The 18908-nt window shown below is 50.5% G+C and overlaps 1 protein-coding gene across 5 annotated transcripts in view; it reads right to left on the reverse strand.

The window, feature by feature from the left end:
* Positions 1-9515: 9515 nt before the first annotated feature.
* Positions 9516-18908, reverse strand: part of KLHL3 (kelch like family member 3) — a 115393-nt gene continuing 106000 nt past the window's right edge. For all 5 annotated transcript variants that reach the window (XM_037060984.1, XM_037060975.1, XM_037061006.1 and 2 more), the window contains 3 exons: positions 17938-18078; positions 15940-16083; positions 9516-12029 (listed from right to left, as the gene is read on the reverse strand). In XM_037060984.1, the coding sequence (XP_036916879.1) occupies positions 12001-12029; positions 15940-16083; positions 17938-18078 (314 nt within the window). In that variant the 3' untranslated portion in view covers positions 9516-12000. The remainder of the gene's footprint in view (positions 12030-15939; positions 16084-17937; positions 18079-18908) is intronic.

The raw sequence follows: 18908 nt of genomic DNA on the forward strand, positions 1-18908 counted from the left end.
CACGGTCTCAAGTCCTTTGGTGACACGGCTTCTGCACACCTCTCCAGCCTCATCTCTGTACATTCCCCGCACAGCCTCCACCCCAGCCACACTGGATTTTCTCAAAGAGGACGCCTCTCTGGCCTCTGGGCTGCTACACTTGCCATTCCTTCTTCCTTTCTCCCTAGTACCTCCTACTCCCTCTTTACCCAGCTCACATCCCTCATCCATTGAAAGTAGGGTCTTACCTTATCATTACTTCCACCAGGACCTTTCCCTGCCCCTTCCATGTGCATCTACAGGCCCTTGTACTTTCCCCATGCTTATGGTTACCATGCTGAATTATAACTCCTTCATTATTTTGCATAACTCGGCACGAACCCCATGAGGACGGGGACCCTCTCATTTACACCATATCTCCAAAGCTGATGCAGAGCCTGACATCCAGAAAGAGCTCAATAAATATGTATTGGGTGAGTTGATACGCACCCAATACATACAAGGTACAGAAACAGCCCACAGCAGCCAGTGACTAACTAGGCACTGTGTACGGGAGCCCCCAGGCCAGCAGCAAGAGGGCCCCCCCGATGCCACCCAGAGTCTGGAGCCCACTTTGGCACCCCTGTTGTGTGAGCAGCACCACAGCAAAGCCCAGTTCTCGCATTCATCCCACCCATCTCCACCTGGGCCTCCCTGGGCTCACCGGGGCTAATACTCGTGCATTCACAGGACCCTGGTGTCTAGCAGTTTCCTGGGCCAAAGTAGAAAGTTTCTGGTAGAAGCTGCTAGAATTCAAACCATCCTCTCTGGGATCTGCGTAAAGCCCCTCCTGGCTGCCCAGAGATGGCTTTATGGGCTTCCTTATCAGGGCTCGGCGGCAGTCACAGGCACTAAAGCAGACCATTCCTTACTTAATCACCCATATAACCAAGGTCAGGCTACATTAAAATGATGGATCTGTGGCTGGAAAGTACATTTGGAATGTCCCCTGTAGCCTTGGCCTTTCCCTGCTGGGTCCCCTCACCTCGGATCCAGGCCGCAGCCAGAAGCTAGAGGTCAGGCCCAGAACCAGAGCAGGCCCTCAAGAGGGCTGTTAGCTCCCTGGGAGAGCAGCTCCCATCCCTGCTGCAGTGCCACGCAGGTGGTGGCTGGGGGAGGCCCTGGATTTTTTATTATCCCCAGGGTCGCACTGCGAGTGATTGGTGGGCAGGGGTTAAATCCACACTGTCCAGCTCAGAGCCTGGCTGTGAATCATTACACTGTATTGTCACACCGAACTTCGAGACTAGACCTCCCAGTTGGTTCTTCCCGCCCCTCTCCACACTGCTGCCCATCTCCGTGCCCCGTGCAGGAAGGCCCAGACCTCAGCAGCTCAGATATTCTTCGCTTCCGCACCGATAGCCAGGGCTGGAGTCAGGGCCTCATCTGCCGAGAACAGACCTAGGACAGCTCTTGGGCAACCAGACTGAGCGTATCATTTTCATGACCTCCTTCAGCTCAGCACAGCTCGAATGCCATTCAGTGGGCCGCCATTGAAGGTGAGGATGTCCTGGAGGACAGGAGGTCGAGGGAGTTGGGGAAATTGCCTCCAAAAGGCCAAGGCTAAATCTCATCTGCCTCCACCTCCCAGTTTGCAGCTTGGAAAGATTTATGGAGCTGCACGAGGGTCATTCTTGAGATAAAGGTTATAGATCTTACAGCTGACAGGCCTCCTCAATCAGTGCTTCAGGAAAATGTCCACAGCTGATCAATGAGCTGCCCATAAAGCCCCAAAGACAGACTCCAAAAGGTCTCCGTTGCTTAGGATTTCGGTCTCCGTCATCCTGCAAGAGGGACAGGAAGCAAGATGGCTGAGCCAGGCTCTGACAGGAAGCCTTCCCTGCCCAGCCCTGTCCTGGGGACCCCACTCTGTGCACTCTCAGCAGATGCCAAGCAGCATCATTAGTCCTCAAGGACAAGAAGCCCTACATACGGTCAGTGTCCAACCAAGATAACTGCAGGGACACAAGTTGGACAATGGACCAAAAGGACGTGGACTTTGGATCCGAAAAGGTGAAGTCCATGTCAACTGGTAAAGAGGGAGCCACATGGCACTCAGAGTCAGGAGGCTACCAGGAACAGTGGCTGCCAGTGTCACTAGCTGCTGCCCAAGTCCACTCTCTCCCAGGTGGAGCTCCTTTCGGAGCAGCAACGTGCCCAGGACCCACCTCTCCAATCCCCTGGCAGTTGGGGATGCTCTAGGTATGTAAGTGACATTCTACCGCGGGGTTCTGGACAGGTTTTACTTTCCTGGTACAGAGCCTGCTTCTTCTACCTTCCCCCCCTTTCTTTTTCATGCCTTTTTTGCAGATGTGAGAATAGCCTGGGGTGTCTATCTTGTAACATGCTAAGGATGGAAGTGCAGAAAGATAGAAGAACCCGCAATCCCAGTGACATCCTGGAACTGCTTTGCCAGCCCTGGAATGGCTTCCTCCGGACTGGCGGTCATGTGGGCAAAGGAACCCACTCTGGCTGAGCCACTACACAGTCCTGGGCGACAGAGTCCAAGCTCTTACTGACCTGTTTCTAGCCTCAGTCTCCTCATCTGCATAAAGGGATGATAAGAGTAATATTCACTACCACTAATAAATCACCCACTATCTGCAGGCACCATACAGAGTGTTTTGCGTGCACTACCCACTGTGTTGAGAAAGTGACCATCACACATAATATAGGTAGACACACTGCACAAAATAATACCTGCCTTGGCTACGTCACGGCATTTTTGAGAATCAAATGAGACCATTGAGTAATAGAGTTAGTTACACATGCACCTACCTAATCCCACATTCCCTGAAGTCAATGGGGTTGAAGCCAAGAAGACACCCTGCTTCCAGAGCAGAAGGTTCGCTCATGAGACGTGCCTCACCCACCCCCTCAGAGGGCAGGAGAAAATGAAAGTGATTTGAACACAGTTGTGCCAAATAGAAAGGCAACTAAGTGGCTGCCTGTGAAACCAGGCCTCTTCCTCGTTGGTCCGCTTAGGGCCCTCCTTCAGAAAGTGGACCCTGGGTGGGGCCCAGCCCAGACAAGAGGCTGGGGCAGGGAGTTTGTCTCTGTTCTTGCATCTTTCTTCCCCCCACTCACACTCCTAGCTTGTGGTGACCCACATGCAGTCAAGACCTTCTCAGAGCTGTCACTGCAGGGGACCAGGTCTCATTCCAGAGGCCACTCTGCCTGGCCCAGCCTCCCAGGAGCCAGAGTGGCTGCCTTCTATGTTTTGGGGCCTTCTCACGAACCTTCTCCACAGGCTCACAAAATCAATGTGACCAACCAGAGTGTACAGTTAAGGACACTGCCCCTGAGAGGTGAAGAAGCCACACGATCGCCTTACCAGAGGTCAGCCTTGGACCAGTCTCCTGATCTGCTGCCAAGGCTGACCTGTCTTCTGCCACCTTAGGACACGGTTCTGGCTCTGGCTCTCTCTGGCCTCGGCCTCTGCATCTCTGCAGGAGTGGCATCTCTTTTCCGGTGGTGTGCGTGCACATGTGTGCATATGTGTACCTTCCTCGTTATGTTCATGTCTCCTCCCTCTCTTTCTCAGTGTCTCGGTCTCTCTTTCGGTCTTTGTCTCTCTTTCTTTGTGTGAAGCGCGCACCGTTTTCCCCAGGTCTCTGGAAGTCAGTCTCTCTCTCTCTCCCCGGGCGGGTATGTTTGTCTCTCCTCCCTCGCCCACTGGCACACCATACTGTACCTGCTGTTTACCAACTCTGTCCCTTACAAAACTCTAACCTCCATGTCCACAGGGACCATCTGCTTTGCTGGCAGTTACATCTCAAGTACCTAGCACCATGCACAGTGTAGATACAGAATGTATTTTTGTTGAACATACTATATGGAGAGAAAATGAAAGATTTCCAAAACTGGAAAAAACTGAGGTCTCTCTTAGAGACAGCTGGAAGCTGGAAATAGAAAGGGAAGGGAAAAAAGGGAAGGAGAAATGTCTAAAGCTACCTTTTCTAGTCCTCGTAGCGCTTACAATTAGAGGACTTGTCAAATCATCTCCATCAGCAGCCCCTAAACTTTCCGGCACCTGGGACTGGTTGCAGAGGTTCCACAGGAGGCAGAGCTCAGGTGAGCTTCCCTTGCCCTAGGGCAGCGGAGGGCGGGGGCCAGGGAGTCGGGAGGTCCAGATCTGTACCATGCGTGTTTACTGGCAGGGCCCAGTGGCCTAACAGCTTACAAATGTGAAAATGGGGGGCACAGTTGTCAAAAACTGCTTCCTGGAAAGACGTTGGCTCAGACCCCAGTCCCATGGTCACGTGGCCTCGCTGAGCCTCATCTTCTCCCCAGTCAAGTGGGAGAAAGGCCAGGACCTCAAGAGTCGAGTAAATGCTCATAAGGACACGGGAGTCCTCGATCTACAGTTAAGGAGCTGAGTCCTGAAGAAGGAAAGTGCTGGCCTGCAGGTCACCCAGCTATGAACAGCTGCCTTGAACCCCAGGCAATGGAGGATTCTGACCCCTGAGGAAGGGCAGGGGCCTCTAGCCACCCAGAGCTTGGAGCAACCTTCAAAGTGGGCATGACCACAGAACAAGCATCTAAGAGAGACTAATCCTTCATGACAGGACCATCAGCCTTTTCTCTTCTACCCAGAAGGCTGTGGCCTCAGGCCTGCAGTTGCCGCCTTCTCCAACCCCAGAGCAGCCTCAGGTCCCGCAGGCAGACAGGGGCCTTGAGCTTCCAGGCTCTGCTTAGGCACTAAGAGGCCTCTGAGAACACGAACAACCGCCAGCTGCCTTTCTACAGTTCCAGGCCCAGCCTCCACATCTGCAAACACAGGGGCTAGACTGGATGATATCGTAAGTCCCAGCAAGGGGTCCCTTTCCATGGGCCGTGACGTGGAGCACTATGACAAAGGCTGCCTGGACAGGAATGGATGGCCAGTGGGGAGTGCAGACTGCCCAGTGAAAGCCACATGGGCAGACAGAAACAAAAGGCTTTACATAAACACAAACTAGCAAGTTAGGGTCAAAAGATCTTATTAGTAAACTGCAGAAAAATAAGTTGGTAGAAAAACCACCAAACAGGATTGCACTCTGGGACTTCTCCTGGGTAAAGGGAAACCAGGCCGACCGGGTCAAGGGGGAGGGAAAGGTGCGTGTGTGGACAGCTCTCACCAACTCATCAGCCCTTCCCCGGAGCCCTCCTGGAGGTGGAGGTGGTGGCAGGCCCAGAGCGGGTGGGCCCCCGGCAGGAGGTAGAGCGTGTCTCCAGCCTGGCTCTGGGCTCTGCCTCCCTGCTTGCCCCTGAGGGCCAGACATGGGAAATGCCCTCACTCCAGGATGCACCATAAGGTACCGCCCTCTGGGATGGGAGGAAGACACAAGTCAGCAAAGCAGCCTCAACAGGAGGGCGAGGCTGATCCTGTGAACGGGGCATCATCCACTTTGGTCCTATGTGGATTAACTGGAAGTGAAGTGTTCAGCACAGAGCCTGGCACACAGCAAATGCACAAGTAATGCCCACTACTATGCTTAGTAAAACAGCTGCAGCCTGAGCCCTCTTCTCAGGCTGATCCTCAGAGTCAACTGTGGGTCATAAGAGTCCGTCATCTCCATCTGGGTCTGCTCCACTGCCCACTTATGACAAACCCTGAGATACATGAATTTACCTCTCTGCGCCTCCTGTGTCCCTGGGGGACGAATTCCTACCTCCCTGCCACCTGCAGGGACATTGTGGGGCTCAGAGTCCTCACAAGGCTAAGTGTTCTGCAGACGCAAAGGACGAATGGCCCCAGGCCACCGCTCTCCATTCACTGCCCGGGAGGAAAGCCGAGAGGCCGCAGCAGGAGGCCAGCCCAGGGGAGGGGGCGGGGAAGAGGTGGAGGAGGAGAATGATCCCTCCTCACGCCTTTCGGCCTTCTGTCAATATTTCCTGAGTGTCCGCGTGCAACGTCAAGGAGGCAGAGTAAGTCCAGCAGGACATGCCTTCCTGGACCTCAAATTTTACTTTTCCAAATGTGGGGAGGGGTCTGGTCAGGAGGCTCCTTTCACCCCTTGGGTCTCTCCAGCTTAAAGCTGAGCCCAACCCCTCTGCGCTGCCCATCTGCCACCTGGACCAGGGCAGAGCCACTGACATCCCGAGGGGGACGAACTGTCCAGTTTGTTCATCAGAGTGGGATCCCAGTATCCTGAGCATGGAGATTCGAGAAGCTGTAGCTGAGCCAAGCCTCCTTCACAAGAGGCTCGCTTCCCGTGAGGCCCAGACCTGACTCCTGGTGACCACAGGTAATTGAGAGGAGGAGCCCGGAAAGCAGCTCCCTCGGAGATTGTGGATAGAAGGCCAAGTTATAAAGCACCCAGCAGGGTGTCTGGCACGAAGTAAGCACACCAGCAACAAAAGGGGGACACTTTTGCTCCAAATGGCCTGAAAAGTTGGGCTTCAGTGTCTTTCTTAACCCATGTTTGTACTTCCCAGGGCCCCGGGTGCCGTCCTCTCCGGTGCTGTCCTCTCCTCAGTGCTTCTCGGCACCTTCTCCCCTCACCTCCTCAAGGCCGAAACAACAGAAGATTAAGGACATGGGGTCTGGAACAGCTCCACCCTTGGCCGTCATCGCTACCTCAGGCCAGTTGATCAGCCTCTCCCCACTTCACGTCTTCATCTGTAAAGTGCAGACCATAGTAACTTAGAAGACTGTGATGAGGATTGGAGGCATCAATAATGAGTGAAGCACTTAGAAAAGTGCCTGGCACATAGCAAGTACTTAGTAAGTGTTAGCTATTATAATTATTTCATATATGTTGATATCTTATATATCAACATAGTTATCAAAAAGTTGTATAAATTTAATAAAATACAATATTGGTATATTTAATAAAATATAAGAAAATACTTATAAAACCTCTAGGTATAACAAACTTTTAAAAATCAATGTTTATTGCCCTGGCCAGGTGGCTTAGTCAGTTGGACATCGTCCTGTACACCAGAAGGTTCCGGGATTCCTGGTCAGGGACCATAGCTAGGTTGCAGGTTCGATGCCTGGTGAGGACAAGTACAGGAGGCAGCCAATCAGTGTTTCTCTCTCACATCCATGTTTCTCTTTCTCTCCCTTCCTCTTTCTTTAAAGTCAATAATAAAATATCCTCAGGTGAGGATCAAAATAATAAAAATGAAAATAAGTAAAAATCAATGCTTATTTACAGCTGAATCTCTCTCTCCTCTCCCCGTGCCTGAGACCAGCACACCCAACTCACAACGCTCAGTGGCAACTGCCCACACCACCGAACATCTCCTGGAGGGGGCGCCTGGGGGCCTCTTTGTCGGTCTGGCGCTGTTCTGGGGCAAGAGAACAGAGACCAAAGGAACCCAGGCCCTATCCAGGCGATCTTAAAGGGAAAAAATTTTAAATCTGAAGACACGTAGGAATAAGTCTGTCCTTTTCACATCTGACATATAGAGAGGTTGGACTGCAGAAATGGAACACTGAGAAAAGTTCTCACAGTTCAACGTTTATTAAAATTAAAGTAACAAAGTATGGGAAACGAGAACATGACTCCCGTTAAAATAACACATTGAGGAACTGTTGATTCAACTAGCACTGTCACTGACTGAGCATGTGACAAGTGTTCTTTTACAAGATACGAAGGCCCTAATGTCCAAGCAGAAAACATCAGACCAAGGACCTCACCCAGGTCCTGTGCTGCAGGGGTCAGTGGCTGAGTCTGCCGGCCCAGTCGCACCCACAAAGACATACGCATTCAGTGCCTTGAGTTTTCTTTCAAAGAAAGCATTTTACACATCATATACAAATTAAACAAGAAGTCCAACAAGGGCCCTTTATTGCCACTGAAGTGCGGAAAATAACTCAAAATTTCAAAACCAAAGGCAAGAACATAGCGCTATTGCAAGTTGTTTCTCCTCATGCCACAGTCCTACGCATTTCCACGGTGGCCGATTCACACGTCACGGAGCCCCGGGACAGAGGCTGCACGGGGGCCCCGAGGCTGTGATCATCCACCACGGAAGAAGCCTCTTCCATTCCCAAATGTCCCAAGTGCTGCCAGCTCTCCTGCTGGGTCAGCAGATACACAGCACAGCTGAATGTGAGGGGCGTAGGACTCTGAATAGTGCACTTAAAAAAATACATTCCAACCTCCTCGCTTCTCCAGGCAAAAACACTTTAAAACCCCAGCAAGCTGGAATGAGTTTGTTCAGCCTCCCAGCTTGACCCAACAAGGTGCAAATGGGGAGCATGGAGGCAATTCACATGGCACCTGTCCCAATAATAATAAAAATAAAGTTCTTTTAATGAAGCTAATGGCAGATAAGTACACAAAAGAGAGCCTGGAGTGTAGACACAGCTCAAAAAAACAAGGAATTTTGTACGTGTAGTGCGAGTATCTGTGAAGCACATATTTGCCACATTGTTAATGGGGCTCATGAGAGTGACCCTCTTTTAAAGTTCACAGGCAAAAGGCTTCCAAGAGGGCCATCACCTGGCAGGCAGCGAAGGCCTTAAGCTGTTGGAAGCTTCGGAAGAATAAGGAGACAGAAGAGAGTAAGGGCTGGTCTACTAGACCTCGGACACTTCTGGGGGTAGCATGTGCTGGAGGGCAGGCCTTTTTCTGGGGCTTCTCCAGGCCACAGTGGGCCAGGCTCAGCGCCAGGCAGGGAGAACCACCAGAGATGGGCCGACCAGCCTCCCCGCTGCAGAGAGCAGGCTCCAAAAGAGCAGACACAGGTGGGTATGTACTGAGTCTGGCTTAACATTGGTCCCTAAGGGTTTCGAGAAACAGCAGTAATTGTATTTTCTATCCAGAGCTACTGGAAAATCAGTTTTGGGAGCATAAGAAACACAGGAAAGCTAGCTACAGGCATGGACTACGTTTAAGAGTGAATAACATATAGTACAGAACATAATATTTCATCATCATGGACGATAAATAGCAATTCAAATATCCTGAAAAATTATCTTATAAAAATATCTACATTAAAATTTAGCCTGAAAGCTGTAGCTTCAGGTATATAAAAAGGCAATCTTTGAAAGGATCTGGCTCAGGAATATACAAATATTACATAACAAATATCAAAGTAAGAGCTCAAAAAGCATCTTAGGAGATGTTGCAACTGGTATGTCATGAAACAGAATTAAGTATTCTTATTGCATAGCAGAAAATGAGGTCACTTTCATTTGCATAATACTGCAACTTTTTAGATGGAGAGATGCCATTGGGTACTTGTGAGAAGTAACTTTGGAATTCAGAGTCTGACTTCTGCATAGTCCGAATCAGCACCCCAGAGCATCTAAGCTGCTTCTAACCTTGGGCCACAATTGCACTTCATTGCTGTGACCAGACTTCAGGTGCACCACTGGCAAAGCTGCACTCAAGAGCACTGTGGCCACCTGAATGGGCGTTGGGGGTTCATCCACCATATCACCAGCACAGGCTCGACAATAAGCCTGTTGTGCCCACTGTGGAGAGAGAATAGTACCTGGTGACAGAGACATCCAGTTTCTGATGGCATCCCCGGGCAGTTAGAGCAGTTGGCTTTTGGGTGATGACATCCCGGTGTCCTAAGTCCCCTCAGAAAGGACACATGGGGATGAAACAAACGTGGCCGCAGCAGCACTACCAGGAGGGGCTGTGCTTCCTCGGAAGGGAATCGTGAGGTGGAACCAAAAATCCAAAAGCAAGGAACATGGCTGGCGAGCTTTCAGGGAAGGGACCCTTCTGGGAAGGCGATACACAAACAATAGCCTCTCCCACACAAGAGGAAAGTCCAGCTCCTGTGCAGTGCGGGTGGGGAGGGGAGGGGAGAGCTCACCTTTCACCTGACATCAGAGCTGTGTGAACAGCGCATATCAGACCCTAACCTCATCGTCACCCTCAGCACACACACACTCCCCAAAACTAAGTCCCAAACCTTCCTCAGAGAGGGAGGAAGAACATTTGGAACAAAAAGCGCATTTCGTCAGCTTCCAACCCAGAGCCAGGCAGAGCTCTGAAACCGGTCACGCCCGGTGCCAGGTGAGAGCGGGTCGCCCACCTGAAAGCGGGCCTTGACTGCTTTGGAGATTTCTCCCAGGTCCCTCAAAGCTGGATACTGTGTCCTCTTCCCAAGGCTACTAAAAACTCTGGGCGCCTTGGTCCTCTCCAAATGTCGGAAGTAACATCTGCTCAACACCCGAAGTTCCATCTTCGAGAGAGTTCAGTTTAGTGCACGATACGTGTGCTGTAAATACACAGAGTGGCCGACTAGCTGGGAAGATCCTGGTTTGTAACTGTGAGGGTGAGTGGGGGGAAGGCCAGTCCCTACAGTCTCTGCTTGGAAGGAGACCAGATGTCTCAGAAGCCCGATATCAGGTTCGCAAAGCCCCTGGGCTCTCTTTAAGTGGGCCGTGACATCACAGATGCCCAAACCCCAGCCCCCAAGGCGTAAGACTGTTTTCTAGAGATAAGACCCCCACTCCTTATGCCAGAAATTCCAATATAAATAACTTGCTAGTTCAAGGACAGCATGGCTTTAAGGTTCTTCTTTTTTCTAACATGAACGACTATGCACCTTCAAATACCCACCTCCCTCCAGATTCTTGAAGTTCTGTCATTAACAATTTTTATCTGTAAATTAGCAAAGTTCTCATTAGCTCCTCTCTTAAGATACAAGTACCCCCTAAGACTATGCTTTCAGGGATCATTTCTATAGTTCATTAAAATTCAAGTACCCCTGAGAGATACCACACATCCAGGGCCACCACCATCTCCCTCCCCAAAGGGGGGGCAAGGCAGAGGGGAGTGTTCGGAGGGTTGGAGAGAGGACATGGCCCTGGGGCCAGTGGGAGCAGGAGGGAGGAAGATGGGCCATCAGACGGACATGCCCATCATCACAAAGTGCTGAGGGCCAGCCCCGGCCAGCATGCTCCTTTGAAGGCCTTCACGTCCATCTGAGTCACGCATGACCCCGTCCACTGCAGGGACAAACCTGTCTTTGGGTTTGAAGGTCCCGTGATCTTCACTTATCTCCAAGTCAGATCACTTTCAAGGGTAAATAGGATGTTGTGAATAATTACTCCTGGGTAATACGTATCATGGAGACTTTTATATGCTGAAAAAATCCAGAAGTAGGATTCTCTCCGAAACCATTACGGGCAGGAACTGAAGCCTTTCCACTTTGGGTTGGTTTTTTTGTTTGTTTTTGTCTTTCCCATATATTTTTTTCCCTAGTGTCATACTCAGGCTTCTCTGAAGAGCTAGTTTTCCCAGCTGAAGAGACACAAAATCTCCCAAGCCTGGAATCCATGACCTGAAAGACCAGTGGTCCGCAGACTGAGCAGTTCTCGGTGCTTCCTGTAGGAGAGTCCAAGGAAGAGCGCCCAGCTGAGGGGCCAGGGCCCCTCTCACTCCTGCACGGAGGACTCACTGCAGCTCTGAGAACACCCCGCTCTTCTGCAGACAGCGCCAGGAGTCAAGGCCAGTGTGTGGGCATGGTCAGAGCGCTGCTTCTCCTGCCGGTCACTCCTGCACGTCCCCGTCCAATTGGCCTTCCAGCAGACAGCAGCCGTAGTAGTCTCAGGGTGCCCATGGGGCAAGTCCAGAGGAGAGGTTTCTGTGATTTGATGTTTAGCACAGCGGAAGGATCAGTAGTACAGAAAACCAGTAGATTGTCACAGCCCGCCCGCCCCCAACTTAGTGAGATGCCATGTTTTAAACACACATATACACACACTCACACACAAACACATACTTGCCCACGCTAGCTCATGCTCTCTCTCTCTCTCTTACATTGTCCCTGTAGAAACCCAAAACAGCCCAAAGATGCCACCTGAGGCTATCAGAAACCCACTGCTCGGGACAGAGGCCAGCAGCCCTCAGGGGTGCAGGAGGTGGGTCCTCAGTCTTCACTGCGGACTCCAGTCGGCCAAGTCAGAGGAGGGCAGTTCCCACTCTGCTGCACACTCTTCCCGGTGAATCGCGATCCCTCTGTTCTGAGTCCCAGGCAGCGCTTCTCCCATCCCCCACCTCCTGGCAGTGGGAGTTGGGGTCACAAGGGCTTGTGGATCACGGCAACACCTAAAATGAAAGGGGGAGAAAGTTGCCACCTCAGCCTCTCCAAAGCTGTTCAGAGTCCTGACATCTTAAGCCACAGCAAGAGGAAAGGGCAGAGTGGGCACCCTAATGCTGAAGGGCCGCGGGTCCAGGCTGCCAGCAGCTGGCGGCTGCCGATTTGAACAGCCGAGTCTCCACAAGATACTGGAACCCAAGAGCACAGTCCCTCGACACCGCGGTGAGTGGTCTTACCCACAGTCACACAAATTCTTCTCTTACTGTAACAACGCCCCTTCCCAACCCCAGCACTGAGCTTAACGATGCCCAGCACCCTGTCTAGAAACCCAGAGGCAGCTCCGCAGCTCAAAGTTTGTATCACTTTAAGAGAAGTGGTGAGTAATTCACATCTACTTTTAAGGCACTGGAATGAACTAGAAAGAACAGACTGCCTTCGAGAAATAAGAAAAACTGAACCGCAACCCCTCCCTCGGCCACCAGTCAAGCTTCACTGCGGCCTCTTTACCTCTCGGGCTCAGTTCCAACACTGTCCAGTGCCATCTAACGGACAGACCTCTCCAGTGCTGAGCTCCGTACTTGGATAAACACTCCAGGCACGTCTGTAGGTGCGGCAGTTTTAGCCAAGCTGAGCCACACTACACAGTGAGCTCTGTAAATCCACACATGACCCCGAAATCCCTCTGTAGTGGACTGAGGCCGTGGCAGGTAATGTAGGTTGATGTTTCAGCCAACATCCCTCTTATCTGCTGTCTCTGCTGTAGTGCCCAGCTCCCCACACCGCCTTTCAGCTGAAAGTGCCATGTGACCTGGGCCTGGCCAACATGACTGTAAATGCAAGTCTGCTGGTGCCACAACTTTGGCTTTGTCCCTTGTCCTGCTTGGAGTGCTTGCAATGTCCAGGGGACAGCAAAAGCTACCAATAAAGCTGGCGGAACAGAAAAGACAGGAGAAGCCTGGTTCTTCAATGACAGTCTGAGCCACCAGACCCGCCCTTCACTTCTTTCTGCCTGAGACAAATATGATCCTTTTGTATGCAAATAAAAGTATCCAGGCCCTGGCTGGTGTAGCTCAGTGGAGTGAGCGCCAGCCTGCAAACCACATGATCATGGTTCGATTCCCAGTCAGGGCACATGTCTGAGTTGCAGGCCAGTTCCTAGCAGGGGACTCACGAGAGGCAACCATACATTGATATTTCTCTCCTTCTCTCCTTCCCTTCCCCTGTAAAGATAAATAAATAAAATCTAAAAACATATATTAAAATTTTTTAAAAAGTATCCGTGAATTTTTCTGGTACCTGCTGCTAGCCAAAACCCTAACTTCTAGGTAGGATCTACAGGTGTGATGGTAACTGGAGCCTTATTTTAACAAACTCATGACGACATCTTCTGGTTGAAGAGGAAATCAGAAGAGAATTGCTGAAAGAAACCCCAGGATGCCCCAGTGGTGAGATTCTGCTAAGAAGTTCATTCCATGTTATGGGCCCAGCACGCTTTCGCTGCGCGACTCTGCTCATTCCACGTTAATTTCTAGGTGAAGGCACAGACACGAAAGCTTAGAGGTAGAGAACCTGAGTCCTCAGACCCAGATATGCTGCCTGTCCTTGGGATCGTCTTACCCACACCCGGGCTTCCCTTTCACCAGGTAGCTTTCTTTTTTTTTTTAAGCAGGCTCCTACATTGTTTTTCACTATAACCTTTTCCTTTTTATTATAAAAGTCAAAATAGCCCCGTTATGGAAAACGCAGAAGAACACAAAAGAAAAGACACACCTTAGTCCCTTCACACAAAGAGAAGCACTATTACTTTTTGGCACGTTTCCTGGCTTCTAATAATCACAACACTTTTCTGAGTGGTTGCAACATGCTAGGCAGGCGTACGCTAAGCACTTTCCAACTATAATCATGTTTCATTCTCTCAAACAGCTCTAAGAGGCTTGGTATAATTTTATTCTCGATTAACAAATGAGAAAACAGAGGTTCCGTCAGGTTGAGCACCTTGCCCAGAGTCCCAGGGCAAGGGGCACAGCTGGGATTCAAATTCAGACCTGACTCCAATCCCCCGAATCAGGAGCCCTTCAACCCCCCACCGTCTGGGACCACACGACTCAGCTCACCTGGCGCCTCAGCTCACCTGGCGCGTGCATTTTGCATCCTCCTGTTTTAGCCTAACAATCTGTCACGAATATTTTCTCAAGGCATTAAAAATACTTTCACTGTATAACTATTCCACAGTTGATTTAACTGTTTCCCCCATGTCAGACATTAAGTAGTTAGTTTTTTACTATTATAAACAATGCTCCAAAATAATTTTGTCTGTAATTCTCTGTGTTTGGGGCCATTTCCTTAGATTCTAAGGTAACAGAATCCCTCATTTGCTTGCCTCCTTCTCACCTAGGTCTGGAATGAGCAGAGCACAAAGAGATGGACAGGACATATTCGGCACGTACACGAAATTCTGACCACTCACACCGAAGCCTTCCCAGGGTGTGCATGGAGCCCAGGAGCGTCCCTCACTGACGCCCCTGCCTCCTGCTCATCCCACCGCAACGCCAGAAAGAAAATAATGACAGTGCTGGTTTTAATAATTGACCATGAGAACAGAACCACACCAGGATGGAGATGCCTCTAACATCTTTTATACTGAGTAGAGACAAATCCTAGGTGAGGGGGGAAGAGTGAAATAAGGCCACTGCACGTAAAGCCTTGTGTTGACAAAACGTGTGAGGTGATACCAGCCCCTTTGAGCCCACAAGGCCCAGCCGTCCTTTGCTCCGAAATCCAAACGAGGAGTGATCAACCTTTCTAACACGAAACGGGAATGAGGGTACCATCAGAGTCGTCCCTATGTAGATGACGTGAGAGCCCGGGGGGGAAAACAGTCAGGATCATGCCTGGCACATTGTATGTGCTCAGTAAATACATGTTAGCTCTAATTAATTCTGTTTCCGGAAAACCAGAGAGAAGGTGCTGGACTATGGAAAGGAAACGTGCTTGCTGGTCTCCCTACAGCTGGTGCTGACTTCAGCACCACCAAGCCTGACCCTGCCCCCCCCACCAAACCCACCGCACACTCCCCCCAGGAATAAGCCTCACGCCTGCTCCTTCCTCCAGCCTCCTGTGCGAAGTGCTTTTCCCCCTGAGCTGGGGTTGTACAAAGGGCACGGGGTTTGGGAGTCACACGGGGGTTTGAATCCTGGCTTTGCCATTTTTTCGCTGTGTGGTGTTGGGCAGGTTACTCAAACCCTCTAAACCTCAGTTTCATCATTTGTAAAATGGAAGGGCACAGTCCCATTTGACGAGAGGGCTGTTGACGATACGTGAGCAAATCCTACGCTGTACTGAACACACTGCCCCGTGGCACAGGGAGGAGGAGCCAGCAGTGGGCAGATTTCTGGGGACTGTGACCCGCCCCCGAGTGCAATCAAGCCCCATCTCCCTCGGGAAGTGTGCCCTGACTCCGCCGGCTCGCACCTGTCGTGTCCTAAAGCCTGTACCGAGCATTCCACTTAGGACCTCTGTGCGCACCATCTTGTATCTCCTATTTTGGGTAGGCAAGTCTTATCTTTTCAATTTAATTTCTGGAAAGCAAGAGCTGGGTCTTATTCTTCCTAGAAGACGGCCCGAGAGAAACCAGGAATGGCAATAAAATTCTAAAACCTCTTATGATGACTCAGAGCAACTGGAAGGCCCCTCTGGGGCACTGCGTTAAGATTTCTGAGGCTACATTCAGGTTTGCTGGGGAAACAAACAGGTTTGCTGATTATGGGTATGTGTAGTGGGCACAGAATGAAGGAGTGGTGACGTGTGACAATCATCTGCCATCCCTGGAGGAGGCACTCAACCCCAAGGTAAGCCAGCTTCCCCCCACCCCACCTGTGCCCCTAGTGTGGGGCGAGGGTGGGGGTGGAGCACACCGACCTGCATAGCTCCGCCCCGTGCTCATATTGGTTGGCAGCAGCGTCCATTTGTCAGTGACAGGATTGTAGTACTCCACCGAGGCCAAGTTGCAGGACCCGTCATCCCCGCCGACCACATACAGAAGGCCATTCACCGCACAGACCCCTGGGGACCAAACAGAAGCCAGAGGAAATACGACAGCAGGAGCCCCAGGGGATCGGAAGGGACAAGAGACACATGAAGGGACGAGGGACAGACCTGGACTTCATCTTTCAAGGAACGAGAAAACAGCTGCGGTTTGAACCATGCAGTGACAGACGCAATCACGTTTTAGAAGGAAGAACACTGCCTGTGATGTACAGAACATGGACTGTCCTGCGGGCCTCCGTTTCCCCCTCAGCAGCACAACAGAGAGCTGGCTCCACAGTCTGAGTTTGCTCCACACTGGCACATACTGACATTGGCCACGGGGCCCTGGGGATCGCCCTTTCTAAACAGGCCGCTTCTCTGGCCAGGGAGCTTCACTACTACCTGGTCTGATCATTGTTCCCTGCTCCCGGCCCCGCGTCCACACAGAGCGGTACGGGCACAGGCCCATCTCCACTGGAGCGTTGCTGCCGATGTGTGCAGACCTCCCACGCCCAGCCTGGGCTACCGAGTGGGACACGCAGGGGATTTCCTGCACGCTTCCGCCACTCTGCTTGTAAGCTTCTCCCCCATAAACCCTGTTACACTCATACTGCGTGGCACTAATGGTCATAACTGGGGGTCTAAATCCCCTCACATAACTGGTGTCTAAATCCATACACAGTTCCCAAGGGTGTGGCACTCTGCCCACCCCGATCTCAGAGTGAGCTGGTCTGGACGCAAGGTCTCATCAGTGGGGACTCAAAATAAAAAAAATACAATTCTCGCTCATCAAGTCTTTCAAAGGCCGTAGTCCAAAATACTGTGTATTTTTTCAAAATTAGCATAAGGCACTGATGATGCTCAGAAAGCAGTAATCGGCAGTGCTGGTGAAGACACGGTCAAATACCGGTGAGAGCCAAGTGCGCCGCCTTCCAGGACCGTGTGGAAAGCACGGGTGCCCCTGACTCCAAACTCCCACTGCCGGCTGGCCTTTTATTCTAAAAGACAGTTTTAGACGTACGCACTGATTAACTCGAAGGGCCATTTACAATAACCAAAGCATTGCTGATAGAAAAGATGGAAATACCCTAACATGTCCACTAGTAGATTAGTTATTTAAATTATGATATTGGCATTTAAAATAATATTGATGTAAATATATGTAGTATTATAACAAGATATTCATGAAAGATTTTAAAATGAATTTAAAAGGCAAGTTATCAAACAGTATTACAGAGTGATTCCATTTCTGTTATAAAAATAGAAACACCCACATGTGAATGTGTGTACACGCACACACATTTACATCTAAATTTAAATCTCAGATTCTGGACAGACTGGCTGACGTGAGGCTCTGCGATTCCTCACTCGCGTGGCCTAAGGCCAGACGGCGGTGGGCGTGGACAATGAGCACATTAATAAACTCTCCTCTGTTTCAGTTTCAACAAGGCAGCACAAATGGGTTTAGCAAACAGGTCATTTGAGTGTAAAGGAAATAAATCGCCTGAGAGTCACCTGTTTGTCTTTCTAGCCTGAGAAGCTGGGCTAAGCCAACACTTTTGCAGAGTAAGGAGGCTAAATGCAGATGGGGCACAACCCACAAGGAAAATGTCTTAAAATGAAATAGTTTAATAGGGGTATCAGTGCAGCAAAAGTCAGCACCCATCACTGAGAGGCAAGGAACCTCGACACCTAAGTGGGGGACCCTGTGGCTAGCTTTTGGGGTTCCAAGCTCTCCCTCCCTGAGCTCAGAGCCTAGCAGCAAATGGGCACTCCCTGTTCATGGTACAAGCTCAGCCTCAGGCCCTGGGTGTCTCTTTCAGAGCTAGGGTTAGCAGGGAGAAAAGACCCACAACCCCCTGGGGGAGACGGAGAGGGCAGTCGCACTACCTGCATTGCGCCGGCACATGTTCATGTCTGCCACCTGCTTCCAGGTGTTTGTTCCAGGATCATAAACTTCAACACTCTTCCTCACCAAGGGCCCGTCATGCCCACCTGTGGCGTACAGCTGACCGCTGAGGACCCCAACTCCTGAAAAGCAGAACACAGTGTCCCAGCCTCAGGCTGACCCCAGTGACCAGATACCAGGAGGCCTGGCATCCAGTCCTGGACAGCCATCAGCAGCAGGGTGATGAGGGGGGGTGCTGTTTTGTTTCCTTGGACCTCAATGGCCTCATCTGGAGAACAAATACAATGATACCCTGCCACCTCATGCAATTATCAACCTGTAAACATCAAAATAAAAGTGAATATGGCCCTGTTTCTACTTAGAAAAACAAAAATATATTTTATATACATACATATACAGGGGGGATCCCCAAAACCCAGAATTATCTTCTGGAGGGCGGGCCCCTTGTAGCACAGGCTTCCCCTGCTACGTGAGTGTTCTGGGACCCATCTATATCAGTGCACCAGCTGGCGGTATTGTGAGAGGTTGTGTTCCGCTTCAGTGAATTTTTCTAAAGACTCTTTCAATGCACTTGCCCATTTCATGACGGGAGATTTATCACTGCACCTGCCCACACCGCATACGGAGTGTTCAGCAGTTTTGACCAAAAATGGCATGACCCCTGTGCCCCACCCTCCCTATTTGCCTGATCTCGTCCTGAGCAACTTTTTGTTTTGTTTTGTTTTCCTGGGTGGAAAAAGTCCTCAAAGGGAAACGTTTTGCCAATGTGGAAGAGGTGAAACAAACAAACAAACAAACAAAAAAGGGCAGAAGCACTAACAGGCATCAAAATTGATGAGTTTAAAAATTATTTTGAGTGGTGCAAAAAATGTCTTGATAGGTGTGCTACATCAAATGGAGAGTACTTTGAAGATGACTGAAGTTTAAACATAAGAATAAATATGCAATTTTT

Source organism: Sturnira hondurensis, unplaced genomic scaffold, assembly GCF_014824575.4.
Source record: "Sturnira hondurensis isolate 20B ecotype Veracruz unplaced genomic scaffold, ASM1482457v3 Scaffold0001120, whole genome shotgun sequence".
NCBI classification, from domain to species: Eukaryota; Metazoa; Chordata; class Mammalia; order Chiroptera; family Phyllostomidae; genus Sturnira; species Sturnira hondurensis.